At 47.0% G+C, this 12,750-nt stretch overlaps 2 protein-coding genes across 4 annotated transcripts in view; one reads left to right on the top strand and one right to left on the bottom strand.

The window, feature by feature from the left end:
• Positions 1-6,169, top strand: part of Rtn4ip1 (reticulon 4 interacting protein 1) — a 41,734-nt gene extending 35,565 nt beyond the window's left edge. For all 3 annotated transcript variants that reach the window (XM_050120505.1, XM_050120504.1, XM_050120506.1), the window contains exon 9: positions 6,038-6,169. In XM_050120505.1, coding sequence (XP_049976462.1) covers positions 6,038-6,145 — 108 coding nt within the window. In that variant the 3' untranslated portion in view covers positions 6,146-6,169. The remainder of the gene's footprint in view (positions 1-6,037) is intronic.
• A 528-nt stretch (positions 6,170-6,697) lies between these two features.
• The window catches only part of Crybg1 (crystallin beta-gamma domain containing 1), a 68,215-nt gene continuing 62,162 nt past the window's right edge, over positions 6,698-12,750 (bottom strand). The window contains exon 20 of the mRNA XM_050120508.1: positions 6,698-8,038. Within this exon, the coding sequence (XP_049976465.1) occupies positions 7,950-8,038 (89 nt within the window). The 3' untranslated portion in view covers positions 6,698-7,949. The remainder of the gene's footprint in view (positions 8,039-12,750) is intronic.

The raw sequence follows: 12,750 nt of genomic DNA, 5'->3' as shown, positions 1-12,750 counted from the left end.
GACACTGTCTTTAGAAGAAACATTCAAGACATTAGAAAAAATTCAAGACAGAGAGGAGTTGTAAGCTTCCTAACCCTAAATGAGAAAAATAAGAGAGAAAAGTTTCCTGATCCTAGCGGGGTGGTGGTAGTGCACACTTTTAATTCTAGTACTCAGGGGCAGATGCAAGCAGACCTTTGTGAGTTTGAGGATAGCCTGGTCTACAGAGTGAGTTCTAGGTCAGCCAAGGCTGCTATATGGAGAAACCCTCTCTCAAAAAACCACAAACAAAAAACAAAAAAAGTTTCCTGATCCTTTTCCTAGGCACATAGTTAACTTGGCAGTAACCATAAAAACTTGGTCATATGTGGAAAAGGCAGAGAGGAACCCTGTGCTGGTGGCGGGATGGCAGAGAGCAGCCTTCTGATAGTGTTTCCTCTTCCTGCAACTGCTCCCACTGCTGAGGACCCTGGGCTTTCAGACATCCGTGTGAAAACCGCTTTTCTGGTCGTCTCGAAGGATCATCGATTAATAGCACAGAGTGTAAAGGGCTGCTCAGAAGGTCTGTGTGGACCTGCAGCTCCGTAAGCACGGAGTGTAAAGGACTGCTCAGAAGGTCTGTGTGGACCTGCAGCTCCGTAAGCACGGAGTGTAAAGGACTGCTCAGAAGGTCTGTGTGGACCTGCAGCTCCGTGGCAGGCTTAGGAGAAATCCTGAGCACAATAAGCATTTCCTGTTTTTACACTATTTAGCAGACCATTTTTGGTTGGGAATGAAAAGCTGTAACAAAAAGTAAGATGTGTTTATACCATTGGTTAGCATGGGTTAGAAAGAGAAACCTTGGTACCTCTCTACTGTCCTCAGTAGGCAGATGCTGGTAAGGATGACTCTGTATTGGGGGAAAATATTGATTTACATTTGTTTATGTATGCACATTAGCTTCTGATTGAAACAAACTACCACAAACACAATGGTGTAAAGTAACACACATTTATTATTTTATGATCTTGAAAGTCGGTAGTTTAAAATGGTCTGGCAGATCTGGGGTCCTCCTAGAGGCAGGATTGCTTGCTTGCCTTCTGTAGGATTTAGTGACCACAGGCTTCTGAGACCTGTCTTATTCTTTTTAAGAATCCTATGATTCTACTTCATTGACCCGAGGTGATCTGCTTTGGGCACCCTTACCCTAATCATGTCTGCAAAGCCTTTTGCCACTTTTTGTCACAGGCCTAGGGAATTCGGGTGTGAATGTTTTGGGTAGGGCCAGTATTCTTACTGATCTAATGCACAGAGCTCTTGGAATGTTGGTTGTTCTTGAAGAAGGAAACTAGATGACTGGAAGTCAAGTATGGAAGAAAGACGTTTTATTTCATTGATTATTATGATTATTAAAAATACTTCCTAGCCTTGAGCTCCTAGGCTCAAGTGATCCTCTTACTTTAGCTGTATGAGTGGATGGGATAACAAGCATGAGCCACCTACCTAGTTCCTACTGATTGATTGATTGATTAATTGATTAGGACAAGGTCTTGATATGTAGCCCTGACTGACCTAGAACTCGCTATGTAAACTAGGTAGTATCAAATTCAGAGATTAAAGGCCTGCACCATACCTGGCCCTTTTAACCATTTTGCATATCCTTATTTGCAAAATGTATTCTTCACACGGTATTTTGTTTGCTTTTGGTTTTTGAGACAGGGTCTCTCAATGCAGTCCTGGCTTTCCTGGAATTCACTATGTAGCTCTGGCTGGCATCAAACTCACAGAGATCCAGTCTCCTGCACCAGCATGCCTGGCTTCTTCATGACATTTTAAAAACCCTTTGTCGTGTATTTAATATTCACAGGTCTCTTCGGAATTCTAGTTGACCATTCAGGTTTGGTTGAGCATCAGTGTTGTCTTCCCAGAGTTTGCTATTTCTTTATTTCCACTGCTTGAGTTCAGTCTGTACCATCGGCTGAGGACTTCTAGTGCTCTGTTTCACAGTCTGCTGTGAATAGTTAGCCTCCTCGTCAACATTGTCCGCTAGCTCTTTCTGTGGTGGTGGAATTGTCCATCTTCTTGGTCAGCAGGTAGCCACTAAACCATTTGTGACTGCTGAGTATTAGAAATGTGGCTAGTGTAGCCAGGAGACTGACTTTTCCATTTTGGTTACTCTCTTGATTACATTTGAACTAGTCACATGTACTTAGCGGCCACTGTATTAGACATACAGCTTCGAAAGGGAGTGCACTGATCTGGGAGGTAGATAACTTCCAGTCCCTCTCGGAGGCCAAGCTTCAAGCTTCATACTCAGCTGGATCCTGCTCCACAGGGAGAACAGGTCATGAGAACCACTAGAGGAGGGTTAGCATGCCTGGTATTCTAGCATCTCATCGCAGCCTTAATGCTTCTGAATTCCTTCTAATTTTTTTCCCCTTTTTGTTTTCTTTTGAAAGAAGGTTCTAGGCCTCGCTTTGTAGCCCAGGCTAGTCTCGGAGTCTTAGTGCTTTCATGTCTAGCCCCTGGCTCTGGGGTCACATGTGTGACCATCATGACTGACTTTTCTGATTTTTTTCTAAGCGAGTCTTGAGGTTTTTTTCCATGAGAACGATACCGAGCTCCTCCACTCCCATGGCTGGAAAGGAATGCTTCCTGGAATCTCTTCTGATGGATACATTTAATATCTCAGAGCACACCTTCATCCACCATCCCTCATCTGTCCCACACCCATCTTCCAGTTTTAATGTTACTTTGTGGACTCAGGAAGTACCCAAGAAAGCTAACTAGAACAAACCTCACCTCTTCCTTTTGCTGTCTTCTCAGCTCTGGGGGTTTTGAGTTACCTTCCTCCCTTATATTGACAGGCCTAACAGAAACTGGAGTATAACTCCCAGAGAGGGCTCTGGGACTGCGGTCCTAGTGCCCATTGGCAGAGATGTGGATTTGGACTTAAACCAGGAGCTCTTGAATCTTCCATGGTATCTGCATCTGTTGGTTCATCCTCATGTACCTCACCTTCTGATATCTGCAGCTTCTGTGCCTGTAGAGGATGAGGAGCTTAGGGAAATGGGGACAGACCGACTCCCAGACCACCTTCTTCCCATTGGGCATATAGTCAGGTATCCCAGGTCCTCACTTTGGCTGTTCTCCTGCGAGCTCCAGCTTTGTGTGAACCACACAACTGCTCGGTTTCAGCGTCCTGTTCTGATCAGCAGCTTAGCTCAGATGCTCATCCCCTCTAGCTTTTAGCTGCCCCTCAGAGGCGTGCCCAGTGGCTGTAAACAGCAATGCTATTGGAAGGGTGGTCATACTTGGGAAGGGTGATGTTCTTGGTGCCAAGGCAACAAGCGCTAGATCCCATCCTGTTTAAGGAAGGGAAGGTGCACGCTGGAGACCCCACACCAAATAAGTGCTGCTTCTGTGGGTGGTTCCTGAATGACCACCTGTGATCCCCGGGTGTCTGTGCAGCGGGAAGTGTGGCTTTGTGCCTGCCTGATTTATAACAGGGCTCCGCATGCCAAGTGGACTACAGCAATGTCATCACATAGACATCCCCACTTTCCTGTGAGTAACCTTTTCCCCCCTCTGGAGTTTAACTCTGATCCCTTTCTCTTTCACAAGCACGCATTCTAGGTCCAGCGTGAGGCTGTGCATAGACACTGTCTCATGATCCAGTTAATCTCCCTGTACTCACAGATCCTGACTGTAATTTGAAGGCCACCCTCCCCCCTTTTCTTCTCATTGTCACTTACAGGAATTGCTGAATGACTCATTATGCCACAGTCAGCCCTCTCGGGCTCTTTGTCACAAAGGGCCTGCCCAGCCAGATTAAAGTGTGCAGCCGCTGCAGAGGCCCAGTCAGCAAGTTGTCTGTGGCTCCGGCAGAGAGCTCTGAAGGGAGCCTGGCATGACGGCTCAGGCTGTGTGTTCTGGGTGGAGTCTGCTTTGTGTACTGTGCTAGGCTGGTGCTTTGCAGGGAGAGGTGTAGTGAACCTGGTAGGCTGAGAGCATATATGGGTGGCAGCCTCGGTACGTGAGAGTCAGCAGAAAGGCCCGGGACTCCTGCGGAAGGGTGCACACCTCTCTGGAACTTACGCAGAGCAATCCAGAGTCTGAGTCCACTGTACTGAGAGGCAGTGGAGGATGTGTTTGAAGTGTGGGCGTGGGTCATTCATTTACCAGTTAAATGGCATCTAGTACACAGCATCCTGGAGCTCTAAGGAGAGTGCTGGAACAGCCCAAGTGCCTTCTTTCTCTTAGCAGAGAAGGCAGCTCAGGTCAGCTCTGAATGTGTTCCTCCGGTGTTGTGGAAGGATCTGAGGGCCTACTCAGTGTGCTGGGGACTATCAATTAGTGACACCCCCCATAGGCAGTGTACCACAGCATCTGTCATTGCTGGGGCTCGGTGCAGGGCTTAGAGACCAGATCCTCAGCTGACACAGGGAAGGCAGGCCAGGATTCAGGCCGTGATGACTCACTGTCATCTCCAGCTCCTTTCCCTTCCTTCCTGGGTGTAGATGAAAAGCAGGGATGATAATGGCCAGCTCTGGGCAGTGCTGAGAGCAGTGGCTGACACTCGGGCACATTGACTCAGTTCAGTGACCTAAAGTTTCATAAGATGGGAGTGACCTCTATTCTGAAGTTATGTAACTTGGGTAGTCTATCGTGGGAGCACTTCGGCTCTTACTGTGAGTCTGAGCTTGCAGGGATCTGTGGATGCAGAAGAATCATCAGCTCATGGGAGGAGGAGTGTGTGCTTGAGAAGCTCTGAAAGCCACATCAGAGGACATAACATCAGATACATCCGAACATCATAAAATATGTATGTCTTCCTCTTGTCAAAGGAAAAGGGTCGTCTTGGCTGTGCGTCAGTGTGTGCCTTGTGGCAGCTGACCCTTGTCAGTGGAGCAGTGAGAAGCAGTCTAGTGTGGTATCCAGTGGACACACACTCTTTCTGCTAGACATTTGGAAGGAAGCGTTCAGGTGTACTTCTGCCTGGACCTGCTTTCAGGAGACTTCTGCCAGTGCTAAGGAACTGTAAAGGTAGCCAGCATTACCCAGATGCCACTGAGCTGACTGAGCTGGTGGTTCCTCATCCTTTATCTTGTAAGCATTGTGGGCTGTTGAGTGGAGCTCCCCACGCCCAGAGAGCTCATATAGGATGCCTGCTTCCTACCTCATGGCTTTTCATTTTAGAGCCTTAAGTAAGCACCCATTACATGTTGGTATTATAGATATATAAAGATACACAGATGCTTTCTGCTCTGTGTATGTAAATACGTATGCATGTATTTAAGACTAGAAAACAAACTACGTGTGTGTGCACACCTATGAGGGGAGCACAGAGATGTGTGCAGCAAGGGCCTTGCTACTTCCTGCACAGCTAGAAACACAACAGAGACTTGCACTCACTGTAGTAATTGCAGGCTCTGAGGGGGCTCAGTGGCTCCTAGAGCAGCTCAGAAAAACACACTGCAGGTGGGGGATAGAAAGGGCTGTGAGGCCAGGGGTGCACAGTTGCAGACGCGAGGCTAACACAGATAACAGCATACAGCGTTAGAAAATGACAGGGAGGCCCAGTGGGATGGCTCAGTGGAATAGCACTTGCCAAGTGAAGCCAAAGCCCACTTTAATAGCCAGAACCCAGAAGGGACAGAAGGAGAGAACTGACTCCCAAAAATTGTCCTCTATTTTCTACATGCACCAGATAACACACATGTGTCTATACCCACACCACTCACACAAAACACACACACACACACACACAAATAAAATAGAATTTTCAAAAAATGAAAATGCCAAGCAGCATGAGGCTAGGATGTAGTGTGTCTTGGGAAGTCGGGTGTGGGAGCTCTTGCAGGGCTCTGAATAGGAATGACAGCGTTACTGGGGAGTAAGATGGAGTAAAGGTGAAACAGTAAAAGTGGAGAGGAGGGAGGAGGAGAGGCAGCTGGAGCCCTGCCCTCAGCACATGCAGAGCCCCCGAGACAGGCATTGAAGGATATCTACAGACACTGTCTGCCTCAGAGAGCATAGGTCTCCTTATCAACCCGTTGTCTCTTCTTGTGTTTTGTAGATTCGGCCAGTTATTGAACAAACCTTCCCCTTTTCTGAAGTCCCAGAAGCCTTCCTGAAGGTGGAAAGAGGCCACGCCCGGGGAAAGACTGTGGTTAACGTTATTTAAATAAACATGTGCTTGCCAGGGGTTGCTGCTGTCTCCTCACTGAGTGCCTGTGATCCAGACATCTAGCCCCCGATCGATATTTTTCCAAGTTAGATTTTAAGTTTGATGATGTGTTTCTAAACCTTATGTAAGGGCCGGTGAGGCAGCGCAGCAGGGAGAGGTGCTAACAGTGCAAGCCTTCTCCCTCACGCCCTGGGACCCGCATGAAGGAGGGGGAGAGGAAAGAAGCGGCTCCACAGAATTGCTTTCTGACCCCCTCCCCACTCCACGCATGTCCCTCTGCAATGATAATGAAAATAAATGTTTGTTTTTCTGTCGTGTGTATGTGTGTGGGCACATGTGCAATGGCACGCTACCGTTCAGTGCTCGGTTCTTTCCTTCTGCCGTGTAGCTTCTGTGCACAGCACTCCAGTCCTTAGGCTTGGTGGCAGGTACCTTTACTTGAGTGCACCGTGAGCGCTCCTAAAGGTAGCTAAGAAGTGCCTGCAGTTAACCCACGACTCTCAGCTGTGTTAGAGGACCGCTAAATTGATTCCAGGATTTTATCACATGGCTAGCCAGGAATAAGTTTATTCAAGAGGTAAAATCAAACAGGCTTTTGATAGGATATGTTACCCCACCATACTCTAGCATCACACACAAAAGGCCTATAGTCAGAGATGTACATCTAAGAAGACAGACATGCTAAATGCTATTTTTTGTGCACATGTTGCTTAAGCTGCAGAGAAACTATTCAGATGAGCACACTTGCCTGCTGTTGGCTCCAAACAGGCTCAAGCAGGTGAAGCGGAAGTGGACAAGAGCACCAATATTGTGATAAGAACAAAATGAGGAAGACGTTCAAAGAAAATGTCTGGCAGTTTTGCTCAAAAGGACAATGTGCTGTTTGAGCAGCAGAGTCTGGGCCAGTCCATCAGGGCAGTTGTTCCCGAACTGCCTGCAGAGTTCTGGGTCTCTGCACTAGCACTGCACAGAGCCCTCGGGATCTCTCCCTCACTCGCTAGAAAAGTAACCCTCACCTGCGCTACCACATCTGCTTTCAGAAGGGAGGTCCCAGTGTCTTCAGATCCGTAGCAGTCCTGCTGGTGGCCCTGGGACCACCAGGCTGAAAGCTCAAGGTTTAGCCAAAATTATAGAATATGGCTCCCACATTCTAGGTAGGTGACAAAGTCAGGGTTAATAAATTAGGCCATAATACTGTCCCCATAGCAGCTGTAGGGAAGGCAATAAACTATGTGTGACACTCGAGGATAGCCCACGAGAGAACTAAAATAATCCCAGTTCTGCTCATGAGCTGACATCAACATGAACATTTGCAAATTTATTCATTTTGAACATTAATTGAAAATAGTGTTTTGTTTATACTCGCTAAACTCCTTGGAACATGTCTGAGTATATAGGAGTTTCCCACTCTGCCATCCAGCAGTAAATGTTAAGGCAGTGGATCAGAAGTCTGGCAAAGCAGCCTCCCATGCTAAGTCTTCTGACGAGCAATCTGAGGGAATCCGGGTGTCAACACTCAGAGGTCTTGTCTCTGGAAATAAGTTACAACGTGGTCTTGATCTTTAGAACATCTACACCCAAAACCTGTTTAAGGAGTTACTGAGAAAACCCAAGGCAAGAAACAAGAACAGCAAACTATTGGCTTCAAATTCAAACGACTTTGAAAAGATAATTTCCCTGTCGTAGCCTTTGGTCCACTTTCCACTTGGCTCCTCCATCAGTGCATCAGCTCTGTAATTTTATTTTTCTTCAGTACGGTGGCCAGAAGATCTGGAAACACTCCTGCATTCTTGGTTCAGGGTCACAGGACCATGGCTTCCCACACTTGTGTTAACTTCTCTGTGTTTACTGTGTTGAGGATGATGTGGTTTTGATCGTACTGCGCACCTCCTGGATGAGAGAAAAAAGTAAGAACTGTGCCGGGGAGAAGCGAGGAAGTATGCCAACGCATGGAAGAATGAGAGAGAACCCGGAACAAAAGTGCTGTAGAGAAGTTCTGGTATCCAGGGGACGAGGTCAGCTTGCTGGGGTGTGTGGGTAAAGTCCATCTGGGGGACCAGCATCTTCACACAGCCCATCTTGCCTCTGGCTCCCCCTTTTCTACCCAGCTCTAATAGGCCACTCTACTGTTATCACATCTGAAATGGGGGCATCAGGGAAAAGCAACGATGCTGTACAGATGTACTTGGGGAGATCATGGATGTGAGATCGTTGTGAACAGGCAGGCACACATGATGCCAGTGCAGAGAAAGGCTGCGGGAGAGGCAGACAGAGGCAATGAGTTCTGCTCCATAATGAAAATAGCTGCCACTAGGCTACAGGTTTGAATGACACCCGGATGCATGTACAGGACACAGAAGACTCCCACTGCTCAGAACTTGGGTGTGTGAAATAACGTGGGATACCGCTGTAAGAACCCTGTACTTCTCTCATCAGGATGTTTGAGGGGCCTTTCCAAGGGTACTTGGTGAAAACAGGAGGTTCTTTAGTGTTAGAAGCAGCAGTACCCTCTTTCAGCAGAAATATCATTAAAACAGAAAGGGTTGTCTGATCTGCTTTATCTGCTTCAGCAGAAGCGTCTCCACCAAGGACCTCTTTGAAATGAATATGGGTGCTGGGTACAGCTGGTCCCAAAATCATGTTTCATCCTCAAAGCAAAGAAACAAGATTCTCTTCTCCTTTGAAACATTTAGAACATGAAAAGGGTCTGAAAGAGTAGCTGGGGAAGGAGCTCATCTCTTCATTCTTTAAGGAACGGGCTTCCTGTCACTCAGCACCCATAGTGCTCAGTAGCTAGGAGTCATGCAGAGCACAGGGAACTGGAGGACTTCCAAGCCTCCCAATCAGCTCCCAGCAAACCCTGCACTCTCCATCAAGATAGCTGTGGTTGAAGAGATGGCTCAGCAGTTAAGAGCACTTCTTATTCTTGCAGAGGACCTGGGTTCAATTCCCAGCACCATCGGGGTGGCTCAAAAATCATCCACAACTCCTGTTCCAGAGAGTCCAGTGCCCTCTTCTGACCTTGGAGGACACTGGGCACTCATAAGGTGCACAGGCATACATACGAGTAAAACAGTCATACATATTAATAAATCTAAAAAAGGGATTAAAAAAACTCCAACTGATCCAAGAGTTCAGAGAGTATTAAAGACAATGTCTGTTTTCATTTTCAGGATTCTGTTGCCTTAACATCCTTTCCGTGTTTACCCAGTGCCATTAGAACCATGAAACCTACAAAGTTCTTGTGAAATAATGTGACTAATTCTTTTGACTTTGAGAAGAATTTAAAACATGCTAGGCTATTTTTTTTTTCTTTTAGAAAACATTTCTGTTTGAATGATGCAGAAGGCAGGTGAATATTTAAATGGCTGTAAAAGCAAAACCCTTCTCTTTGCCATGTGTTTAGAGATGGCTAGGAAGACGGCGCTTCCCTGAAGGCCAGGTCTCTGGTGTGCAAGTGATGTAAGCCAGGTCACCCCTTCCGGTGGCAGTCCTGACACCCATGTCACCTGTGTATTCTGAGGTAACATCCACACCTGCCCGTCTGTCTGAGAAGGGTACCATTGCCACAGGTATATTTGAGTTCTTGGTGCACAGAACTGAGGAGTAATTTGAAAGAAATTTTACATCCTAATTAAAATAAATCACTGGTATTCCCTTAAATGGCAGCTTATAGTAGAAAGATGCAGTCGGGAGGCTTGTAACCCCACACGGGGCTGAGGCAGAAAGATTACAGACTTAAGGCCAGCAAAGGACAAAGAAAAGACAGAACCTGGGGTTATCCTTTTTTTTCTGGTTCACTTTTAGTTTCTATGCTTTCCATAGTAGTTTGATTTGCCTGTTCAGTGTGCAATCCTACCAGGCTTTTGATGTCTTTAAATTGAGCATGAATCAGCTTCCACTGTTGTCACAGGACACCCGGTCTGGAATCATCCTAAAACAACTCTCTCCCCAAACACAAGGCAAGAAGAAAGACTCATCTAGTAAGTCCTGTAGTTTTAGTAGGTAACAAATGAAAACCACAGGCGCCTACTAAGTACAGAAGCGCGGAGAGCTGTGTCTGCACTTCTCTTGCCAACGTGCTGGCCGTGCAGCCCGCTCTCCTGTCCAGGAGGTGGCACCATGCTTCCACATTCTGAGAAACCAAGTTCATGGGAGCAGGAAAACAACTATTGCATTGTTGCAGTAAGCACTGAGAACACACAGACCTACGGGCCAGTACCCGCACGCCAGAAGGTGGGACTGACATCTGTGAACGCTAGAGTAAAACTCTAGAGAGGAGTCCCATGGAGAACAGAGCCAGCCATTTTCCTCACTGTGATACCCAGTGTCTAACACAGAGCCTAAGACTAAAGATTGAAGACTAAAATAAATGCCCTAAGGACTACAGTGACCTCAGCTCTGGACCTAGGACGTTAATCCCATCAGAGAAGCACCAGTGCTCAGCTGCATTGGGGGAACTGAACATTGTGATTCCCCTCCTCTCCCCGTAACATTTACCCAAATACCCCATCTTTCCAATGGGGAGGTACGATTAGGAATTGAAGCAAGCATTCTGTTGCCAAGCTAGAATCCCAGCCTCGCTGGAGGTTTTGAAACTTATCTTGTGCAGGCAGCATGAAAGGCCCTAGAAGAGTAAATAAAGGCCACTCTGGGTCAGAGGTTCTCAAATGGTTCAAGCTTGGAGTCATCCAGGAGATGGATGTGTACATCTTGTCTGTGTACAGATGCAGTGTAGGAGGCATGGTCTCTAGCGCTGGTCATTTCTCATACCCAAGGGTTCCACTGAGTTTTATGTGCAATTCCTACGCAATCAGTAGTCACATCGCTTAAGTTTTGATGCTCTCTGCTTCTGCCTTCCTTCAGTCTGTTCGCTCGCCTCTCTGAGCGCCATTAGGCCCCTTGGGTTCTTTGTGTCTGTTCTGACTGATTAGTGGGCCGCCACCCCTACCTACCTGAACCACCAGGGCTGCAAAGCCCCTGCTTTCTGTGCAGTTACCAGCGCCCCCGGTGTTATCACCGTGTCTTTGCCCTGACTTACTCATTTTCAATGGCAGCTTTGGCCCGGACTAAAGTAAAAACTCAGCCAAATTCTGGCAGCGATTTCGAAGCATTGGTAGTATAGTGTGGCCACACGATTGCCAGTTCACGGCTACAACCTTTCCCGATAGGGAAAAGTGCATTAATCACTGAAGGTGCCTGGCTGTGGCAGAGTAAACACCTGGAATTCTAGACCTTAGGAGGCTGAGGTGGGTGGGCTGCCAGAGACAAGGGCAGCCTGGGCTAGAGAGTGACCTCCTGTCTCAAAGTTAGAAATCCAGTAACTATAATGAACAAATAAATTCTAAAGCATCCCAGGGTGTGATTAAGCTCGCCTTAATAGACTCGAAAACGGCAACAGTGCCCACTCGCTGAGGTGCCGTATGTCGTTTAGGTTGGTTTCGCCTACTGTTTTAAGTCGCCGTCAGTGGTACTGTGATGCTCAAACCATCACTGTCACCAACACCCAGGAACTTGTTAGAAAAGCACACTTGAGGGCCCCACCTTCACACCTCCTGAATGAGTAACTCTATAGACAAAGCTAGTAGACTGTGTTTTTACACACTCCTAGCCCACGGGAGAAAAAGCTGGACCACGGGCCCAGCTTTTTCTTCCCAAGCACCATGAGTTCACTTGAGACTAGCTTCACTGAAATTTCATTAACTTATATTGAAATACTCCAGGTTGTATGGGATGGTTATTTTGGCTGTTAACATGGCTACATCTGGAATTAACACCTCAAAATGGCTGGGCACACCTGTGGGATTTTTGCTTAATTAAGTCACGTGAAGTGGGAAGAGCCACTTCGAATCCATATCTTTGAGATTAGAAGACCCCCAGTAGTGGGCTAGGCCTTCTGCTGGAAGCCTGTATAACAGCAGCTCTCTTCTAAGACCATTGGAAAAGATATTTACATCACAATTAACAACAGCAGCAAAATTACAGTTATGAGGTAGGGACAAAATAATTTTAAGGTTGGAGCTCACCACACATGAGGAGCTGTATTAAAGAGCCGCAGCATCAGGGAGGTTGAGAACCATTGCTCTATGAGGACATGGAAGAAGGAAGCCTCCTCCTTTGCCTGCTTGCTCTTGCCCTGGCTAGCAGGTTCATCCCTTCACTGGCCTCGGAGCCTACTTCTTCAGGATCCCAGCGTACACTGACAACCAGCTGAGACCTCCAGCCTTGTGGACTGAACAACTACAGATTCCTGGAGCTTCCTTTGGTTTGGCTGACCAGTCTGTAAGTCATTCTAACAAATACCCTTTCTCTATGGAAAAGTTCTTTCTATAAGTTCTGTTACTCTAGAGAACCCTAATACACTGCAATTCCTTCTAGAACTTGGGTCTTTTTCAATGAAAAGCTACCTTTATGTAGATGAGAACCACCAGCTACACTGACCGGATAAAGCCTCAGCCTAGCACTGCAGTGAAAACAGGGCTGGGGCTATAGCTCAGTAAGCACAGGCTCAGCTAATGTCAGGCCCTTGGTTCAATTCCCACAACAACAACAAAACATTCCCTGGAGCCAGCAGTGTATTAGCAGCACAGCCAGCATGTTAC

The sequence above is a fragment of the Alexandromys fortis genome, unplaced genomic scaffold (assembly GCF_014885135.2).
Source record: "Alexandromys fortis isolate MF-2015 unplaced genomic scaffold, M_Fortis_MF-2015_v1.1 scaffold_175, whole genome shotgun sequence".
Taxonomy (NCBI): domain Eukaryota; kingdom Metazoa; phylum Chordata; class Mammalia; order Rodentia; family Cricetidae; genus Alexandromys; species Alexandromys fortis.
Note: the sequence above shows the minus strand (reverse complement) of the source record. Positions and strands in the feature narration are given on the sequence as shown.